We start from the raw sequence: 22089 nt of genomic DNA, 5'->3' as shown, positions 1-22089 counted from the left end.
TGGGGTTTGTGATATCAAATAAAAATATAAATGAAATATAATGTAGCACTTTAATTTATCAATTTTTAACATTTGATTATAAATGAGTCAGGTTGTCTAATAGGAGTATTATTCTACACTATACTCCATTTGGGTTAGATAGTGTACGGCAAACAAATTACACAAGTCATTGAAAATCACAAAATGTTGTACTAGTGGATGAGGAGTTAATTCTATGTGAGCGATCATAGTTTGCAACCATTTTAATAAGTCTATAATATAGAAGGATCAATGAGTGAATGCGTCTCAAATGTTTAACACAAGTTTAAACACATTCTATTATATTGTATGTGAGCACAGTTTCTGAAAATCTTTGTAACCATGATGTGAGATACTACACTATCACCTCGTCTGAGTACAACTCAATGGGTAAGTTTGCTTAGATACCAGTATCATCAGCACACGTCATCAAACTACCATTTGTTTAATATTTATTTCAGGGGTTTTTCTAAACCGGGGAACGGGCACAGCGCCCTGATACTCTCAGATGGTGCCCTCATAATACAGAATTGCCAGTGAACTTTCAAGTCATACCGGTATATATATTTCTTGAGTCATGCACTTCCGTGCTGCCGTACAATATGAAATCTTCCTCAAATATATTTTTCCCTGTGTAAACTTCCCAGCAACACCAGCTGACAATGTGTCTGGACACCAAATACACTAAAGTTACTCCAAAAATATTTAAATGGCGATAGATACACCGTTAAAACGGCGCAGAAACCTTCCGATATGACATTTCCAGGTCAATCCGGCATTGTCTCGCTCCTTCGTCTGTTCATTTTTTCTAGAAAAAAACCTGTAATTTCCTCTACAATTTTAATTTCAAAGCAGAAAAATAGAAACATAATACTCAAAGGCAATTTTAGCAGTACTATATTGGGTTATATTTAGTGCCTTTAAGGTAGCGAGAAGGGTTTTGTGACGTTTTCGAATAAATCATTCTCTGTCTGTTGTCTTGTTCAGAAGAGTAATTTAGCTTATATATTTCAAAAGACTAAGTATAGAGGTACAAGTTCGCACAAACTGGACAGACATTGTTTACATAATTATCACGTGACATCAAAAATGGCGAATCTTGTAAAAATGACTAAGTCCTCGATTGCGAGAGCACACTGCGGAATTTCCTGGTGAAATTTACGTCATGCATTGTCCGTAATCAAGTCCATTGAAATGCGTCTCCAATAATCAAAAGACCTATTATTCCGATTTCTATGCAGGTTTGTTTTTTTGTCCTCAAGTTATTTCATACTTGGCACCTTTAACAGACTATTATTCTGTGACAAAGCATTTTCTTTAATAACCCAGACATATTTCGCACCATCATTATCTTTTGAACGATAACTGCGAGTTTGAATGTCCTAGTCCGAACGCACTTGATTTGGCAGCGGTCCCAATGAGTCGTACTCAATCGAAACTTCAATTCGAGAAAAACACGAAAAACAGTCTTGGTTAATAAAACACTGTAGATTTGCTGCATTATTATAAATATACACTAAAAATGGCCAAACAAATTAACCACTGATATCATAGAGCTCATAAAGAGTGTCAGATAATGAATAATTTCAAGCTCGAGCGTGAAAAATGAAGAAAACTGCTGGCATTTGAGTTCCCACTCCAGGAACGTTCGGGTTTCCATTGTTATGCAAACGAACAGCGAGGGATAATCCTCTGACAAACATTACTGTCCCACTGTACACGCTGACAGTTTACAAACAAGCTAATCCTTCAAGTGTCTCTGATAAGTGATCTAATAAAACGGTTTTCATGGTGAAACAAAATGGCCGATGTTTGAAAAAAAAAATTGGTGTGTCAGAGTGCGACACTGAGTGGCAGATTTTTCTTTGCCTCATCTGTCAACGCCTTCTTTCTTTTCTTCGCCAATGCGTTAGAAAACATGGTATTAGTAAAATAGAATATTGACTTGGAAAATTAAACGATTTAAAAGAAAGTTGCGCAAATTTACAGTACTCATTTCGCACTACCTCCCGCCCGCTCCTGCTTTCCAATCACCTTTTTTCTCGCTTTTTTGACCGCTTGTTGAATTTGACAATTTCCGCTTTATTTTCGAACGCGCAAACCCCAAAATATCATAGCTCGCTCGCACGCATTTAAAATTCAGACTAACAGAAAAATTGTCAAGGTTCACATTGTCTTATAATTGTCTTTATGGTTTTTATAGATGTTGAACAGCTGACAAAAGTTCAAATACTTTTTGTTTTAACTATCTATAATTATATGCACGCAACCTGACCCTTTGGCCTCGATTTGGCTTGGACTGAATATTTTATTTTAAACAATATTCTGACGTGAAATACAAAATGTATTTCAACACAAGTACGACATGGTTGTCTGGGTTTTCTTTCCTGAAGAAGACAAGCTGAAGGACCATGAAGCTAAATGGCAGTTCCATGCATGGGCTGACGGAAAGAAAATATTTCTAAGCCTAAAATAAAACCTCGTCTTTCGTTGATAATTTCGATTGTTTGGAATGTCTGTACACCGTGTCCCAATAATTTGTTTGGAATGTCGATCCCCGTTGGTTTCTCCCACAGTCAGCTGGCATCGCTGTATATGATAGAGCACAGTCCCTCCACTGTGAATAGAGGGAAGTTGTGCAACCAAATTTGCCGAGTTCGCAGTTTTTCGCCGATAAAAAATAACTAAGGCAAAAACTCACAGCATTTTTGTAATAAAGACATTATTTTCTATCAATAATCCGCCCAAAATAGGAACATTTCTACTCATTCTTGTGTTTTTTCGATGTTTTTCGAAAAACCTGCGATTAGGCTGCGAAAGTAGAACATTCCGGAGGGGTGAAGAGCATCGCCAGGCGATGGACGCGGGGTTCTTTGGCAACGACCGCAAACGTTTTCGTATCCAGCCATTGGTTGGCCACACAGAGGTCAAAATACGCGTTCTATTTTTATGCGTTAAGTTTGGCTCTTCCGTTTCACCGCCTCCGGAATGTTCTACTTTCGCAGCCGTGTGAATCTTGAGTTTCGAAATTGTTCATCGACAGGCCACCAAATATTTATGGCTATAACTAAATTTTTAAGCCCAATAAATTATTCATACATGTCAAGCTCTGTTCGAATTTTTCAGGGCATGTGGTCGTTTTTAGTCTAAAATATTTTTGTGGGAACAATTTTACGTATACGTATACGGTTTAGACCGAAGTCATTCAATGATCGTGACTTAATTTTAAAAATTGAATATCAAATTTTACCAAACATGGACCGATGTGGATTCGGTATCGTTATTTTTGGAATTAATCATTAACATTTCCTCGTTTCTCTGCTCTGTTAAAATGAGTTACCTATGTTTTTTTTTCACGTAACTGTCTCATTCACGATACAAGTGTCATACAACTATTAGATTTGAAGTGCCGTTCAGAATTTAATAATAGTTAATACTAGTTACTAGTTGTATGTTCACACTTTACTATCAAAACCACCATTTCGACCACTGCGCCAGTGATCAGTGTTTGGACGAGCGGTCAGTGTTTTCAATGAGCGAGCGAGCCCCCACCCCCCCCCCCCACCCAAAAAAAAAAAACGCGATTAAAATGCGGTCGGTTTCCGGTCGGACAAGACCGCATGGTCGGAAATTAAGCGTTAAGCAGTCGATGTAAAAGCGGAAGGTTGGGCGAAATGGGTACTGTATGACCATGTTTCTCGGACGAAGTCTCGATTGACAATAATGCTGACAATGAACGTTAGATAAACACGCATTGTTTGCGACTGGAAGCTTACCACCCGTTATATCAGAATCGTCAACAACAGAGTATACAGATAAGATGTTATCATTTAAACCCTTCCAAAGATAAACAATATGCAAATATCCACGAAACGGCAGTTGTAGTCTTTTCTGCTAGTGTTTTAAAACACTGATTTGAGCGACGTTATTTCGCAATTTCGATCTTTTGTAAACCTGGGATGATGTATCAAGGTCTAAAGTGAACGTTTTATCAATTTTTGAAAAATCAAGAAAAAAGTGAAAATTTCCCTTCTCGCTACCTTAAAGCACTGTTCAAAATTAAAACCTTGTAATTAAGTGGGTGATGACATCACATAAATGTATATGGAGCCATCATATAAACATATTCCCACCACTCCGAGAGGGACTGTGAAACAATTTGATATCGTAAAACAGTCGATGGATACTTTGCTGATATAAATGTTATTTACAGCTCACTTTAGAGGCAGCAAAAGTGACAGGTGATAAGGTGACAGAGCCAGTTGGTAAAAACGCCATTACTTTTTATGACTTTCTGGATAGTGATCTCTAAGTGGCTATAATGTTGAGTTCAGGTGGATCATTTCAGCTCGAACGACCCAAAACATTCGTGAAGCCCTGAGAGGCGATTTACATCGCTAAATCATTGGGACGCTTTTGACGGCTCCTCATTCAAGGTCGAGAGAACCAGGCCGTTGTCAAGATGTTTTTTTCACAAATGGCCCTCTCAAGGATAAAGTCACATGGAGTAATTGACGTTACCAGTTCAATATTTAGACTGTGTCCATACTAAAAATGCATGGTACATCCATATTATCCATATAATAATCAAAATAACTAATCTACGATCTCGAGACATTGACTTTTCAAAATTACAGGTCAGATGTCATTTGACAAATATTTATAAAACAAAATTTTAAAACTAACCGGTAGATTTTGGACGATCTTTCCTTGATGGTTTGTTACTTAACTTGCTACTCATTTTGAAGATTATCTCTCAGATATTTATAATCGGAATATTGCTTCTGTAAACAACTCTCAAATCACAACAACAGCGGCCATGTTGTCTTAAGTTGAGAAAGTTAGCTTCATATTCGTTTAGTATTCTACAGATTCTATCGGACCAGGTAGAAAATAACAATTTGCTTTCAAGTACAAATTTTCCTTTCCCATTAAGGTTAAAATTCTTGGATCAAGACAAATATGAGTTTCACATATAATTTTGTATATTTGTCAAGAAAATCATGCATGTAGTTCATATTAATCAAACATGCATTTTGTACATGAAACTTTAAATCTGACTCTTCTTTCATGAGAGTGGCACATATGTATAAACTGTATCATTGGATGCTTGGAAATTTGTGAGTAAAGTGCTATTTCTGTGTACCTGATAGCAGTCAGTATTATAATAAAAAACAGACGGATTTTTAAGTGAAGATTTGTTTACAGAAAACAAACCTTAGATATAATATTGCGAGCCTATTTCATCCATAAATGTAAAAATTGAGTAGTGTGCCTGGCGAAAATGATTTCAAAATACTTTTTATTAAAAATGTCTCGAATCCGAATATGTTCTAATGTCCGAATCAGAAGTTAACATTGGTAACCCAATTAACTTGCCTGGCGGGTAACTCAGTTTAAAATGGTGCTCGTATTCACACCTAACATAGTGCTTCTCATCATCGAAACGTCAACCTGATACGGTGGTTCTTTTTCATGTTTTTTTTCTTAGTTTATCAAGTTTAAATGTCACGCCATGCAAACACTCATCTCGATTACAACGTAATTAATGCAGATGTGTTCTGACATGGTTTAAGGCGGATCGATTTCAAAACGCTGCATTTCGTAAAGGGGCCTTGGCAACAGAAGTTTGCGCAAGCGTGATACACTTTATCTTCTTGTACCGGAAGTTGTCATGCGACGATAATTTGTGCATGCAAGTCGTCTGCTGTTTTGCCAATGCTTATCGATTGACTCTGTATGCAGTCACCCAGCTGTTGTGACGGTGAATTTGACAAGTTAGATTTGAGCAAGGTCAGAAAATTCTAACCAAGTTTCGGTTTTTACCTTTACAATGTAATTGACTTTGTAAGTCCATGGTGCACGCTTGACAATGGCATGTGAATTCAAAAACGTGTAAACATGTACGTTGGACTGCCATTGTTTAATGTCAGTAAATTTATATCAGCTTATGGTGTTTAGATATAAGTTGTTCATGTTAGACTGCATTAATATTGAATATACATTGACAGACACAGTTCTGGGGCATTGCTTATAATTTAATAGTGATTGGCTTAATTGCTAAACATTGTTGACGCCTATAATACCCTTGACTTCAGAGGACATAGCAAATGCGATTGCCCTCTTATTCAAAATGAGGTGCTTGCTGGTTGAATAATGTTGAACTAACCCATTAATATCCATTAGAACTATAAACGATGATGTCACACTATTATTTCTGGATTGGTAAATTTGAATACTAATATAGATTTTGATTCATAGAAATGTATATTTATAAAACATTTATAACAACCCCTGCTTTATGCATTTCACTGTATTATCCCATACATTGAGTTATGTGTGGTATTTATGAGTGTTTACCCTGGAAGACATTACATTCAAATCAGCAGAAGAAGATTCCATTTGTTTTCGTAAAATCTAGCATCCACAAGTCTGTGTGCCTTTCCCTCAAATCATAGCGGATATATGGGGAACACAGATCCCATCAAATGTATTCAAAATATACATTAGAATATTAAAAATAGTATTGTTTGAACAATTAAATCAGGAAAACATGTTAATTTTCAGGTAGCTGATAGGCATTATAATTAGATCAAGTTGTTTTCAAATGCCTTTTGAAATTTCATGCTTAAATGAAATTAACTATGTACAATGAATTTCATAAGGGTATGTTTTTTTATAACAATATTTGTAAAAGTTTTATCAATTTCAAATGACAGTTGAAAACAACTTGGCCAATGACAATGTGTTAATAGCATGGCAGTAAAATGGCCAATGATTGAATGAAACCTGTAAAGAGTCATTGGTAATGTCATTTATGTCATATAATGTCACATTTGTGCATTACCAAATGGCTTCTATCGCCAATAAAAGTGTATTATTTGGATTACCGATAGAATGAAGTGCATAATTCTTTTATAAATGTTTTATAAATTCCCATAAAAAACATGCATGCCTTCATAAAATTCACTGTAGATGAGAACCAGTGTTAATATAGAGAAATATTAACATTGTCATCAAATTTTGGTGTCCTGAGGGCCCACAATTCAAAGGCCAACATTTCTAAAAATGTCTTAGACTGATCAAAATTGTGAAGAAATATTTGACTATATAGAAGGGCATCTAGGAACCTGCTGTCCTGATACCTGTGAATTGCAAGCCCTGGAGAAATGTGTGGGAATATGCACAAAATCCAGATCTCATGTGATTGTGGTGAACAGAGTCATAACTAAATTATTTTAAATTGATATAAATAAAAATCCAACACACACTATATAACTCTAGCATAAGAACTATTGTAAACAATTTAATTTTCACTGCTAAGAATTTTCACGATTTTATGGCATTCACGAGGACATACCTTAAAACATGTTGAAAAAGCGACGTGCAATTTTAGCGAATTTTGATAAAATGACGTAATAGTGAAATGTTGATTTAGCGAATCTCTCTTGTCATTGTTGATTTCCTGTTTTCGGAATACTTGTCTGTAGTCTGCCAAAACAAATGCACAGTTATCACCTCCATAAAAAACGAAAAACTGTCAAGTTTACCGTAATTAGGAAGCGCTCCAGATTTTTATTTCCATATTACTGTAGACAAATCCCCAAGCCTTGGTCATTTTGAATTTATAATAAATTCATTAGTGTTATCTTGAATTAGCAAATCGGTTCTCTCACTAAATTCGCGAAAAAGACATGCTCGTGAAAAGACATGTTTTACAGTAATTTTGCCAAAGTCACTGACTTAGTCTCTCAGAATTGAAGAATCCCTGAGAACTGTTCACGTTTTTCCCTAATGCATGGAAATTTGATTCTTGCAAAGCAGTTTATAGTTTACTGAGCTATGTTTAACAGTTTCTTAGCAGTGAACAATGACACATTCTGAGAATGATGGCAGAATTGAAAAAAAATTGTTGAAAATCAAAAATCCTGCAGAGATCAATAACAGAAAAAGGATAATTCTGCATTCCTATTTCTTTGGGAAAAAATATTTCACACAGAGGTAATAACAAAGTTATAGTGAATTCATGATTGATTAGCACAAAATATTAGCACAAAACTAAGTGAAGAAAAAAAAAATATTTCACACAGAGGTAATAACAAAATTATAGTGAATTCATGATTGAAAAAAAATATTAGCACAAAACTAAGTGAAGAGAAAAAAAATATTTCACACATATTTCTAAAAATGTCTTAGACTGATCAAAATTGTGAAGAAATATTTGACTATATAGAAGGGCATCTAGGAACCTGCTGTCCTGATACCTGTGAATTGCAAGCCCTGGAGAAATGTGTGGGAATATGCACAAAATCCAGATCTCATGTGATTGTGGTGAACAGAGTCATAACTAAATTATTTTAAATTGATATAAATAAAAATCCAACACACACTATATAACTCTAGCATAAGAACTATTGTAAACAATTTAATTTTCACTGCTAAGAATTTTCACGATTTTATGGCATTCACGAGGACATACCTTAAAACATGTTGAAAAAGCGACGTGCAATTTTAGCGAATTTTGATAAAATGACGTAATAGTGAAATGTTGATTTAGCGAATCTCTCTTGTCATTGTTGATTTCCTGTTTTCGGAATACTTGTCTGTAGTCTGCCAAAACAAATGCACAGTTATCACCTCCATAAAAAACGAAAAACTGTCAAGTTTACCGTAATTAGGAAGCGCTCCAGATTTTTATTTCCATATTACTGTAGACAAATCCCCAAGCCTTGGTCATTTTGAATTTATAATAAATTCATTAGTGTTATCTTGAATTAGCAAATCGGTTCTCTCACTAAATTCGCGAAAAAGACATGCTCGTGAAAAGACATGTTTTACAGTAATTTTGCCAAAGTCACTGACTTAGTCTCTCTGAATTGAAGAATCCCTGAGAACTGTTCACGTTTTTCCCTAATGCATGGAAATTTTATTCTTGCAAAGCAGTTTATAGTTTACTGAGCTATGTTTAACAGTTTCTTAGCAGTGAACAATGACACATTCTGAGAATGATGGCAGAATTGAAAAAAAATTGTTGAAAATCAAAAATCCTGCAGAGATCAATAACAGAAAAAGGATAATTCTGCATTCCTATTTCTTTGGGAAAAAATATTTCACACAGAGGTAATAACAAAGTTATAGTGAATTCATGATTGATTAGCACAAAATATTAGCACAAAACTAAGTGAAGAAAAAAAAAATATTTCACACAGAGGTAATAACAAAATTATAGTGAATTCATGATTGAAAAAAAATATTAGCACATAACTAAGTGAAGAGAAAAAAAATATTTCACACAGAGGTAATAACAAAATTATAGTGAATTCATGATTGAAAAAAAATATTAGCACAAAACTAAGTGAAGGAAAACAAATATTTTGCATAGTTTTTCTGCCATTGCCCCTCCCTTCTAAGTTTCTAATAGTCCATCTCTTGCAGTTGGATTGATCCATTTTCAAATGCACCCTATCTGCTTCTCAGAGCTGTAAAGAGTATATATCGGAGGTACATGTACATTGCTTGTACATGTATATGTACCATGTGCTTCACATTTTATAGTTGTGTATAGAGGGCAGTATGTAAGAAGTCAAATTTAGCCTTCTGACACTTATAATGTTGTGTTTATCACAATAAGTTTGTTCAAACTAAGTTGCTAGAGCAATCAAAAACTGTACAATAATCTGTAGTTAAAGACCATTCAAGACTATGTTGGCTGGAGGGGTTAAAAACAAAAAAATATTATTTATTTTGAGTTTGATTTTTTCTCTTCTCAGATGATGCTTCTATGAATTTGCTTTGAATATTTGAAATATTTTCCCCCCTGTCATGCAGAATGGCAGAATTGTAGTCAATCTCTGTTGGAGTTTTTTCTACTAATCTCCCTCAGTTTCCATAATGATTCAATCCTTTCATGTAATCTGACTACAGCTATTCAGTTTAACAAGACAATGCTGCCTGTGGATATGTGAGAACATTTTATGACTGTTGAACCACTTTACCTATCGCAAGGATATCATTACAGTTATCACCGTTTCGGTATATATTTAATAGCTAGGCTTTATGCATGAAGCTAGGCTTTATATGCATGATCCCTCAATGTATTTTTGTACACTAGCAGCAATAATTTCCCATATTCCCATATCTCAATGTTCACTATGTTGAACTGTTTTTGAACAGCAATGAAAATTGCTTTCATTTTTTTGAATAAATTAGATTGGCCCCCCCAGAAAATATCAGGAGGTTAGACCTATAGGTACCAGGATGTGTGACCTTTAAGAGAGGTCATGCATTGCATTATTATTTTTATGTATCTGGTGTGTACTAACCAACATCTTCTAGTTATGGGTCAAAGGTTAAAGTTTACATGTGACACGCATGACTCACTGCTGTTTGGTTTCACTTTAACAGGTTTCATTGTGGCAACTTATATTCACAGAGATGGATTCAGCTTTTATAAACTGGCAGGACTCAAACCTCTACATCGCTGGTGCATGTATTCTGTTTAATCCTATATTTTGGAATATAGTAAGTATTGTTACTTGTATATGTGTTAAGTAATGTTGAGTTGTGAATGTTAGTGTTGATCTGGTTGAAATATTAAATGTCAGTGCAAATACGTTTGAGAAAAATGCAATTTACAATTACAGTAATTTAATTTTTTTGTTTTGGTGCTAGATGTATAATAATAGTTTCAGCTAATAAGTATTTCAGCTTTACTAGTTGCGTTCACGCACAGCTCCTTAGCACGGGCTAAGAGGTCAAATTCCTTAGCCCGTGCTAAGCAAACGTGCGTGAACGCTTAGCACGGGCTAAGGAACGCTAAGTACGGGTTAAATCTGATCCGAATTTAAGACGCGGTCTAGACCCTTAGCTCGGGCTAACGAAGTGTCCGCGAACGCTTAGCCCAGGGCTAAGCGCCCTCTGCAGCGACCTTTGGGTGTGAACATTATGAACGTGATCAAATATATCCAACTTTCTCATTTCCAAAATGGCAACCGAGCTCAGTGTACACGCTTCCACACTGATCGGGTCGCTGTAGTAGAGCGTACAGCAGCTCCAATCGTAAAACAAAATAAATTTGGTTCGCTGTCTACGACATGCATTAATAAAATTCTGTATTCTGTTACGCCGTTGTATACTGTTTCTGTGCATCCAAATAAGTTGGGTCCGTCTTCTCTCGCGTTCCTGTGCACGTCGCTTCAAAATTAGAACGAAACATGCCAGCAGCAGAAATAGAACCTCGCGCGTGTCATCCATTTTTCATTCACAAATAGTGGCTTGCCAAAAATCACCAACTGATGGCGCCCCTTAGCCCGTGCTAACGACTGTCCCTCCCTGTGCGTGGACGCAATTGGGTCTAGCCAAAATGCAAATATGCTAGATAAGCCTAAATCAGCTTAAATCTTAGCCCGTACTTCGTGTAACGTGAACACAACTACTGTGTCCCAGTCTCGTGTAGCATTTGTTCTAGTGTATATAATAAATATAATACAGCAGGATGACTGTAACTTTAAGGCAGCCTCTTAATAATTGCTTTATTTTGAGTGTTTTATTGGTATGTAAATATTGACTTCATGCATTGTATATTGTGGCCTTGACATGGTCAACTTGTGTTCTTCTTTTCATTTTATATCATGTGAATCAATATTAATATTTTGGGAAGTAATAATTTTTATAATTTGTCATTGGACATATATTATTATACATGTATATATATATATAGTTTGTTAAATTTCCATTATTTTCTTCTATAGATGACATTGGTCTCTATAACAAATGAAATGTTTTAGTAATTGTCCATCTCTAAATAACATAAATTCAGCACTTGGAAGTGCCTACACATTCCATTATTACTGCAATGAACTGCACTGCTTGGTTCTGAAATGTCTGCCAATAGAGGGCGCTATAATTCATATGGCCTTCTGGCTTGAAGTATTTCACCACAATCCTGAGTGCTTCGTACCAACTTATACTGGTTTGTATTACTCTGATAAATGTCACTAGTACACAGCAGTCTGTGAAAATGATTCATGCATTCTGAGAACATTCATTTTTTTCAATTTTTTTCTTATCTTTTGTTTACCAAACTGTTGAATAGTTTAATGTTTTGTAGAGATTGTTGTGAGCAGCATGTCAAACTGCAAGAGGGAGCACTGCAATTCAGCGGAGATAGGGTTCTCCGTACCAGGGTGTGGAGATTGTTGTGAGCAGCATGTCAAACTGCAAGAGGGAGCACTGCAATTCAGCGGAGATAGGGTTCTCCGTACCATGGTGTGGAGATTGTTGTGAGCAGCATGTCAAACTGCAAGAGGGAGCACTGCAATTCAGCGGAAATAGGGTTCTCCGTACCAGGGTGTGGAGATTGTTGTGAGCAGCATGTCAAACTGCAAGAGGGAGCACTGCAATTCAGCGGAGATAGGGTTCTCCGTACCAGGGTGTAGAGATTGTTGTGAGCAGCATGTCAAACTGCAAGAGGGAGCACTGCAATTCAGCGGAGATAGGGTTCTCCGTACTAGGGTGTGGAGATTGTTGTGAGCAGCATGTCAAACTGCAAGAGGGAGCACTGCAATTCAGTGGAGATAGGGTTCTCCGTACCAGGGTGTAGAGATTGTTGTGAGCAGCATGTCAAACTGCAAGAGGGAGCACTGCAATTCAGCGGAGATAGGGTTCTCCATACCAGGGTGTGGAGATTGTTGTGAGCAGCATGTCAAACTGCAAGAGGGAGCACTGCAATTCAGCGGAGATAGGGTTCTCCGTACCATGGTGTGGAGATTGTTGTGAGCAGCATGTCAAACTGCAAGAGGGAGCACTGCAATTCAGCGGAGATAGGGTTCTCCGTACCAGGGTGTGGAGATTGTTGTGAGCAGCATGTCAAACTGCAAGAGGGAGCACTGCAATTCAGCGGAGATAGGGTTCTCCGTACCATGGTGTGGAGATTGTTGTGAGCAGCATGTCAAACTGCAAGAGGGAGCACTGCAATTCAGCGGAGATAGGATTCTCCGTACCAGGGTGTGGAGATTGTTGTGAGCAGCATGTCAAACTGCAAGAGGGAGCACTGCAATTCAGCGGAGATAGGGTTCTCCGTACCAGGGTGTGGAGATTGTTGTGAGCAGCATGTCAAACTGCAAGAGGGAGCACTGCAATTCAGTGGAGATAGGGTTCTCCGTACCATGGTGTAGAGATTGTTGTGAGCAGCATGTCAAACTGCAAGAGGGAGCACTGCAATTCAGCGGAGATAGGGTTCTCCGTACCAGGGTGTGGAGATTGTTGTGAGCAGCATGTCAAACTGCAAGAGGGAGCACTGCAATTCAGCGGAGATAGGGTTCTCCGTACCATGGTGTGGAGATTGTTGTGAGCAGCATGTCAAACTGCAAGAGGGAGCACTGCAATTCAGCGGAAATAGGGTTCTCCGTACCAGGGTGTGGAGATTGTTGTGAGCAGCATGTCAAACTGCAAGAGGGAGCACTGCAATTCAGCGGAGATAGGGTTCTCCGTACCAGGGTGTAGAGATTGTTGTGAGCAGCATGTCAAACTGCAAGAGGGAGCACTGCAATTCAGCGGAGATAGGGTTCTCCGTACTAGGGTGTGGAGATTGTTGTGAGCAGCATGTCAAACTGCAAGAGGGAGCACTGCAATTCAGTGGAGATAGGGTTCTCCGTACCAGGGTGTAGAGATTGTTGTGAGCAGCATGTCAAACTGCAAGAGGGAGCACTGCAATTCAGCGGAGATAGGGTTCTCCATACCAGGGTGTGGAGATTGTTGTGAGCAGCATGTCAAACTGCAAGAGGGAGCACTGCAATTCAGCGGAGATAGGGTTCTCCGTACCATGGTGTGGAGATTGTTGTGAGCAGCATGTCAAACTGCAAGAGGGAGCACTGCAATTCAGCGGAGATAGGGTTCTCCGTACCAGGGTGTGGAGATTGTTGTGAGCAGCATGTCAAACTGCAAGAGGGAGCACTGCAATTCAGCGGAGATAGGGTTCTCCGTACCATGGTGTGGAGATTGTTGTGAGCAGCATGTCAAACTGCAAGAGGGAGCACTGCAATTCAGCGGAGATAGGATTCTCCGTACCAGGGTGTGGAGATTGTTGTGAGCAGCATGTCAAACTGCAAGAGGGAGCACTGCAATTCAGCGGAGATAGGGTTCTCCGTACCAGGGTGTGGAGATTGTTGTGAGCAGCATGTCAAACTGCAAGAGGGAGCACTGCAATTCAGTGGAGATAGGGTTCTCCGTACCATGGTGTGGAGATTGTTGTGAGCAGCATGTCAAACTGCAAGAGGGAGCACTGCAATTCAGCGGAGATAGGATTCTCCGTACCAGGGTGTGGAGATTGTTGTGAGCAGCATGTCAAACTGCAAGAGGGAGCACTGCAATTCAGTGGAGATAGGGTTCTCCGTACCATGGTGTGGAGATTGTTGTGAGCAGCATGTCAAACTGCAAGAGAGAGCACTGCAATTCAGCGGAGATAGGATTCTCCGTACCAGGGTGTGGAGATTGTTGTGAGCAGCATGTCAAACTGCAAGAGGGAGCACTGCAATTCAGCGGAGATAGGGTTCTCCGTACCAGGGTGTGGAGATTGTTGTGAGCAGCATGTCAAACTGCAAGAGGGAGCACTGCAATTCAGCGGAGATAGGATTCTCCGTACCAGGGTGTGGAGATTGTTGTGAGCAGCATGTCAAACTGCAAGAGGAAGCACTGCAATTCAGCGGAGATAGGGTTCTTCGTACCAGGGTGTGGAGATTGTTGTGAGCAGCATGTCAAACTGCAAGAGGGAGCACTGCAATTCAGCGGAGATAGGGTTCTCCGTACCAGGGTGTGGAGATTGTTGTGAGCAGCATGTCAAACTGCAAGAGGGAGCACTGCAATTCAGCGAAGATAGGGTTCTCCGTACCAGGGTGTGGAGATTGTTGTGAGCAGCATGTCAAACTGCAAGAGGGAGCACTGCAATTCAGCGGAGATAGGGTTCTCCGTACCAGGGTGTGGAGATTGTTGTGAGCAGCATGTCAAACTGCAAGAGGGAGCACTGCAATTCAGCGGAGATAGGGTTCTCCGTATCAGGGTGTAGAGATTGTTGTGAGCAGCATGTCAAACTGCAAGAGGGAGCACTGCAATTCAGCGGAGATAAGATTCTCCGTACCAGGGTGTAGAGATTGTTGTGAGCAGCATGTCAAACTGCAAGAGGGAGCACTGCAATTCAGCGGAGATAGGATTCTCCGTTCCAGGGTGTAGAGATTGTTGTGAGCAGCATGTCAAACTGCAAGAGGGAGTACTGCAATTCAGCGGAGATAGGGTTCTCCGTACCAGGGTGTGGAGATTGTTGTGAGCAGCATGTCAAACTGCAAGAGGGAGCACTGCAATTCAGCAGAGATAGGGTTCTCCGTACCAGGGTGTGGAGATTGTTGTGAGCAGCATGTCAAACTGCAAGAGGGAGCACTGCAATTCAGCGGAGATAGGGTTCTCCGTACCAGGGTGTGGAGATTGTTGTGAGCAGCATGTCAAACTGCAAGAGGGAGCACTGCAATTCAGCGGAGATAGGGTTCTCCGTACCAGAGTGTGGAGATTGTTGTGAGCAGCATGTCAAACTGCAAGAGGGAGCACTGCAATTCAGCGGAGATAGGGTTCTCCGTACCAGGGTGTGGAGATTGTTGTGAGCAGCATGTCAAACTGCAAAAGGGAGCACTGCAATTCAGCGGAGATAGGGTTCTCCGTACCAGGGTGTGGAGATTGTTGTGAGCAGCATGTCAAACTGCAAGAGGGAGCACTGCAATTCAGTGGAGATAGGGTTCTCCGTACCAGGGTGTGGAGATTGTTGTGAGCAGCATGTCAAACTGCAAGAGGGAGCACTGCAATTCAGCGGAGATAGGGTTCTCCGTACCAGGGTGTGGAGATTGTTGTGAGCAGCATGTCAAACTGCAAGAGGGAGCACTGCAATTCAGCGGAGATAGGGTTCTCCGTACCAGGGTGTGGAGATTGTTGTGAGCAGCATGTCAAACTGCAAGAGGGAGCACTGCAATTCAGTGGAGATAGGGTTCTCCGTACCAGGGTGTGGAGATTGTTGTGAGCAGCATGTCAAACTGCAAGAGGGAGCACTGCAATTCAGCGAAGATAGGGTTCTCCGTACCAGGGTGTGGAGATTGTTGTGAGCAGCATGTCAAACTGCAAGGGGGAGCACTGCAATTCAGTGGAGATAGGGTTCTCCGTACCAGGGTGTGGAGATTGTTGTGAGCAGCATGTCAAACTGCAAGAGGGAGCACTGCAATTCAGCGGAGATAGGGTTCTCCGTACCAGGGTGTGGAGGGAGATTTTGATAATTCTAAGTTAAAATGGAGTATTTTATGGCTTCCTTGGGCCAAAATTACTATCAGACAGGTCACAATTGAAGACTGTGGCCACATGTGATGATCTCTGGTCAATCAGAATTTTATGGTTGCCAGAGGAGCTACTCCCCAGGGTAAGGGGGCACATGTCCATGGCATGAGGGCGCTGCACCCCTGTTCCCTTGTTTAAAAAAAAAACTGATTCAAGTGACGCTAACCCTTGGCATCAAATGTACTATACCTACACTTCCTGACTCAACAAAAGATTTGTACTCACCATTTCCCATCATAGAGGTAACGCTCATTCTTTTAGAGGCAGTGGCCGAAGGTAGGCCAGCCCGTGATACCCCAGTTCTTCTCATTTTAGATCATCAGAATAAATACAGTAGTAGAAGAGAGTTCTGCTGATAAACATCAATAAAAATCATGTCATTATAAATATCCAGAGCTATGCAGTGTTGTAATAGAGGGAGCCTGAATGTCTGATACTCCTGAAATTGTTCCCAGACTCCTCGTTTTACGCGGAGTTTGCTTGGTTCCCAAATCCTGAACGGCAATCTTCATATTTTGATGTTCTTCCTAGTAATTTTTTCAAAGTAACAGAGCTAATATGTGTTTCTTCAAAGTGAGTTTTAACTATAAGAATAAAGCATATGTCAGCTCATTTCTTGTTTCTTTAATGTTCTCCCAACCCTTGTACTTAGGAGACGATCTGGCTCCCGAACTTCATACTAAATTTTTATGTAAGTGCAACACACACCCAGCCCAATCTGTGTAGATGTTTCATTCATTTTGAAGTGTTCATCATGCATTCTTTTTTTGAATATTTTTTATTCTCGAAATAGTTATGTGTTCCAAATATAGAATTTATAATCAATTTTAATAATATAAACAAAACATGAATTCCAGTTTGTTTTTACTAGCACCAGTCAACTAATTTCTATTCTACTATTTTTAGCTTCCTCCATATCTTTGTAAATAATTTTCTATTCTAATTTACGTAAGATTGAATTTATTGGAAATATAGAATTGAACATAAACAGTTTACTTACATCAAGGTCATTATACCTATGTTGAATATTCAAAATAATGAATCAACATGTCTTGCAGGGATTGAAATAGATTTTTTTCCCTGCATGCACAGTGTGCATGTTGAATTTGAAATTTACCTGCACTAACTTGTTGTGAAATGCACCACTTTCAAAGTTTGAATAAAATTTACGGGTTCTAGATTGATGCGACCACGAAAGAATTTGCTTTTTTTTTAGTTGTCTCACAATGTTGGTTGAACTTAATTTTGGCTTAGTGAATATAATGAGAAAATGTTGTGTTAATTTCTACATGCACAGCGTGCACATTATATTTTCAGTTTACTTGCACTAGCTAATAATCTATGTGCATAGTGCAGTGTGCACCAGAGTATTTCGACCCCTGTCTTGGCTCAGTAATTGTTCAGCATTAGGTTAGAAGCCTACCGGTACTCATAATTTTTGAGACAATTAGTCACATGACAATGTTCATTGGTTTACTATGTACAGTCATGGAGCTATTGTTCCATGGTACAGTGAAACAGCTTCCCTTTGTATGTTACATTAACATTTTTTGAAAAACTAATATTTCTAAAAAAAAATAACTATTTTGGGGGGAAAATTCCATAGAAACTATGTTTATAAAAAATTGCATTTTTCAACACTTTTTAAAACACAGATTTTTTAAATAGTTCAGGATAACAAAAAGTACACTTTCAGTTCATCCTATTTCACCAGCTTACAATTTGAAATGTGAAATAATATCTCTGCCATAGAAACCTATGGTAAAAACATTATAATACTGCCAAAATGGCAACTATGCACAAACACAAAATCATCATTTTCTCAAAAAATTAACTGGTGACTCCCAACTCTGTTTAAATCAACATCCTTACATTCATTTTTTTTTTGCCTTGAAGTACAATTTATTGTAAAATGAATAAACTGTTGGTATTTTTCATTTCTCACCTACCTTCTATTGGAATACTGTAAAATGACTAATTTTCACTGGGTTTAAATTTTGCTGATTTACCATTTCAGGCATATTCAGTGGGTTTTAAATTCACGGTTTTATCATTTAGATAATGTGTTCTATGCTAAATTTTACATATTCACTGGGTTTTAATTTAGCGCATTTTCCAGTCAGCGAAATAAGCAAAATTGAAACCCGGTGAATAATTAACCCCTTTTAGTAGTGAAACGTATATTGGTAGACAATATCGATTTGAAAAATGAAAAACAAAATGTCCTTACTGGGTATGTGAGTATCGAAAACACCTTAATATTTGGGGGTGCTATATAGTCTAGAAAACATCATAAACTCAATTTTGAAGTAATCTTGAACAACCAAATTTATATATGTTGCACATGTTGGGGTCTTCTTGTACCTGGTAATACTGTTCATGAGATTCTCAACCACTGGCACAAACTGCTTTTTTTTTTTTTTTTAAGAGTTTTCGACAGTTGTTTTCAAGATGGTGTGATGGTAGTCAGGTGGTAAAAATGCCCGGATGTTCATTTCTGCGAATACCGGTACTGAGTTTGTATTGACAGTATTGAAAACTGATCAATGATGTTGTGTCGACATATGAAATCATACATTATCAAGGTTTATGGTGGGATCATCAGTCTAACCTTTTTTCTAATATATTTTTCAATATTTGTGGAAATGAACCCTAATTTTGTAGCCAACAGATACAATTTGAGTTAATTTTCGGTTTTTAGTCAAAAAATTTGGCAATTTTTGTCCCAATCTTCTAAAGGAAAGTGCAGAGACTATAAACGGGTCTATTTTGTGAATTTGTGATGAAAAGAGGAAACTGGCAGTGAAACGGCTAACAAAATAAATTATACATGTCACCTTTATTTGGATTGGTTTCAATCTTTCACTTTCGAGAGTTTGAGTCAATATTCCATCTACTGAGCATGTTACTGGGCATGTAACAATATATTATAAGAGAAAAATTAAAATTTACATCTGCATCAGGGAGCAAATTCAAATATTGCATTTACTGAGCATATGTACAATGTATTTTGAAAAACAAAAATTCAAATATTGCATTTACTGAGCATATGGACAATGTATTTTGTAAAACAAAAATTCAAATATTGCATTTACTGAGCATATGTACAATGTATTTTTGTAAAACAAAAATTCAAATATTGCATTTACTGAGCATATGTACAATGTATTTTGAAAAACAAAAATTCAAATATTGCATTTACTGAGCATATGTACAATGTATTTTGAAAAACAAAAATTCAAATATTGCATTTACTGAGCATATGTACAATGTATTTTGAAAAACAAAATTTCAAATATTGCGTCTACTGAGCATATGTACAATGTATTTTGAAAAACAAAAATTCAAATATTGCATTTACTGAGCATATGTACAATGTATTTTGTAAAACAAAAATTCAAATATTGCATTTACTGAGCATATGTACAATGTATTTTGAAAAACAAAATTTCAAATATTGCGTCTACTGAGCATATGTACAATGTATTTTGAAAAACAAAAATTCAAATATTGTATTTACTGAGCATATGTACAATGTATTTTGAAAAACAAAAATTCAAATATTGCATTTACTGAGCATATGTACAATGTATTTTGTAAAACAAAAATTCAAATATTGCATTTACTGAGCATATGTACAATGTATTTTGTAAAACAAAAATTCAAATATTGCATTTACTGAGCATATGTACAATGTATTTTGAAAAACAAAAATTCAAATATTGCGTCTACTGAGCATATGTACAATGTATTTTGAAAAACAAAAATTCAAATATTGCATTTACTGAGCATATGTACAATGTATTTTGAAAAACAAAAATTCAAATATTGTGTCTACTGAGCATATGTACAATGTATTTTGAAAAACAAAAATTCAAATATTGTGTCTACTGAGCATATGTACAATGTATTTTGAAAAACAAAAATTCAAATATTGCATTTACTGAGCATATGTACAATGTATTTTGAAAAACAAAATTTCAAATATTGCGTCTACTGAGCATATGTACAATGTATTTTGAAAAACAAAAATTCAAATATTGCATTTACTGAGCATATGTACAATGTATTTTGAAAAACAAAAATTCAAATATTGCATTTACTGAGCATATGTACAATGTATTTTGAAAAACAAAAATTCAAATATTGCATTTACTGAGCATATGTACAATGTATTTTGAAAAACAAAAATTCAAATATTGCGTCTACTGAGCATATGTACAATGTATTTTGAAAAACAAAAATTCAAATATTGCATTGTATTATGGAAAGAAAAGCCCACTGAAATTTATCTTATAACTCATATCTTACTATAATAAATAGCAATTATTTTATATATCATGGAATAAAAATAACCTAACAGTTATTTGTTTGGTTAAATTTTTTTTTTTTTTTTTTATATCATATCTAGGCCAGTTCTTGAAAAAAGTGTCTGGTTCTTCCACAATGTTTTTATTTTATTGTTCGTATCATACTCACTTGGACCCGTATATTATTGACAGTAAAATAAATAAAAAATTTAAGTATTGCACCAAATTTAGTGGGGAATACTTATAGCCTTCATAGGCTTAATAAAATTATATTAAATTTTTAATTTTGATTGAACCTACTTAATAACGAACTCTAAATGTGTAGACATATTATAGTTGTAGTACGAAATTTCAAATATCCAAATTTGTGAAGTTATCTCAGCATTTAAAAAGTAAACCAATCATATCTAACACAATTGTTTGGTTGAATTGTAACAATGTAACAAAAAATTACTGAATATAATACATTATCTCAAAATACCTTAGCTCTCAAATTTGTTTAATTAAAAATTTATGTTTTTCATTGTGCAATGCATTTGGGAAGAGTTGACCCATGGTCATAATAATTACCCATACATTCTATGCAGGAAGCTCTGTAATTAGACTTAAATATTTATCAATAAAATAAAAAGTTAAAATCAATGGTTTTTTATAATGAAGACCATTACCGGTACTTTGTTGGGGGATTTTATGATGACGATTATATTGTGGTAGTTGACTCTTTGGAGGATAGTACATGATATGAAAATGGCAAAAATATATAATAATGTAATTATAATATTAATCAGTTTTCTATTTTCAGAATTATCTTTTGGTTGAAAAACATCAGTGTCTAGATTTATTTATTTTTTTTACTTATTCATTCATTTAATTTACGCTGAAACTTTCAAAGCAGTTTTATGTTTTAAAAAAAAAATTCACTACAAAATTAAAATAAGTCAATTGTGTTAAATGATTAACAGAGTAGCAACCACAGAATTGTATTCATTATATATTGTGGTACTATGACGATACAGGAGTCACTGTTTGCTGTTGGAGGGATACCATCCACAAACTATGCTATGCTTCACGGTGCCTTTATAAGGACACCAACCCATCTGATGTACTGTACATGGGTCTCTATAAATTTATATACTGTACATTTGTTAAAGTTTCCATTGAATGTACACTATAACACTATAATTTGTACAGGTGACATTGTCATTAATGTACGTAATTATATTTTATTGACTTGATTCTGCCATGTTCGTGTTATTGGTAACATAGAGGTAATCTTTTTCCCCTCGATGTTGATAAAAAAAGAACATCTCAACAGGTAAACCTTCAGTAGTTAGAAATGTTATTCTTTTTTAAGAAAAATACAAAAACATGAATGAGTTCAGATTTCCTCATGTGA

The 22089-nt window shown here is 36.9% G+C and overlaps 2 protein-coding genes across 2 annotated transcripts in view; one reads left to right on the top strand and one right to left on the bottom strand.

Annotated features, from left to right (window-relative positions):
* LOC100372004 (MYCBP-associated protein-like) overlaps nucleotides 1–22089 on the bottom strand; it is a 70239-nt gene that overhangs the window by 47932 nt on the left and 218 nt on the right. The window contains exon 2 of the mRNA XM_085495008.1: nucleotides 16609–16735. Coding sequence (XP_085351134.1) covers nucleotides 16609–16693 — 85 coding nt within the window. The 5' untranslated portion in view covers nucleotides 16694–16735. The remainder of the gene's footprint in view (nucleotides 1–16608; nucleotides 16736–22089) is intronic.
* The window catches only part of LOC102807297 (phosphatidylethanolamine N-methyltransferase-like), a 30180-nt gene continuing 13776 nt past the window's right edge, over nucleotides 5686–22089 (top strand). Inside the window, exons 1-2 of the mRNA XM_006812058.3 lie at nucleotides 5686–5811; nucleotides 10423–10539. Of these exons, the coding sequence (XP_006812121.2) occupies nucleotides 5758–5811; nucleotides 10423–10539 (171 nt within the window). The 5' untranslated portion in view covers nucleotides 5686–5757. The remainder of the gene's footprint in view (nucleotides 5812–10422; nucleotides 10540–22089) is intronic.

This window comes from Saccoglossus kowalevskii, chromosome 21 (genome assembly GCF_978046115.1).
Source record: "Saccoglossus kowalevskii chromosome 21, keSacKowa6.1, whole genome shotgun sequence".
Lineage (NCBI taxonomy): Eukaryota > Metazoa > Hemichordata > Enteropneusta > Harrimaniidae > Saccoglossus > Saccoglossus kowalevskii.
This window is presented reverse-complemented; position numbering and strand designations above follow the sequence as displayed.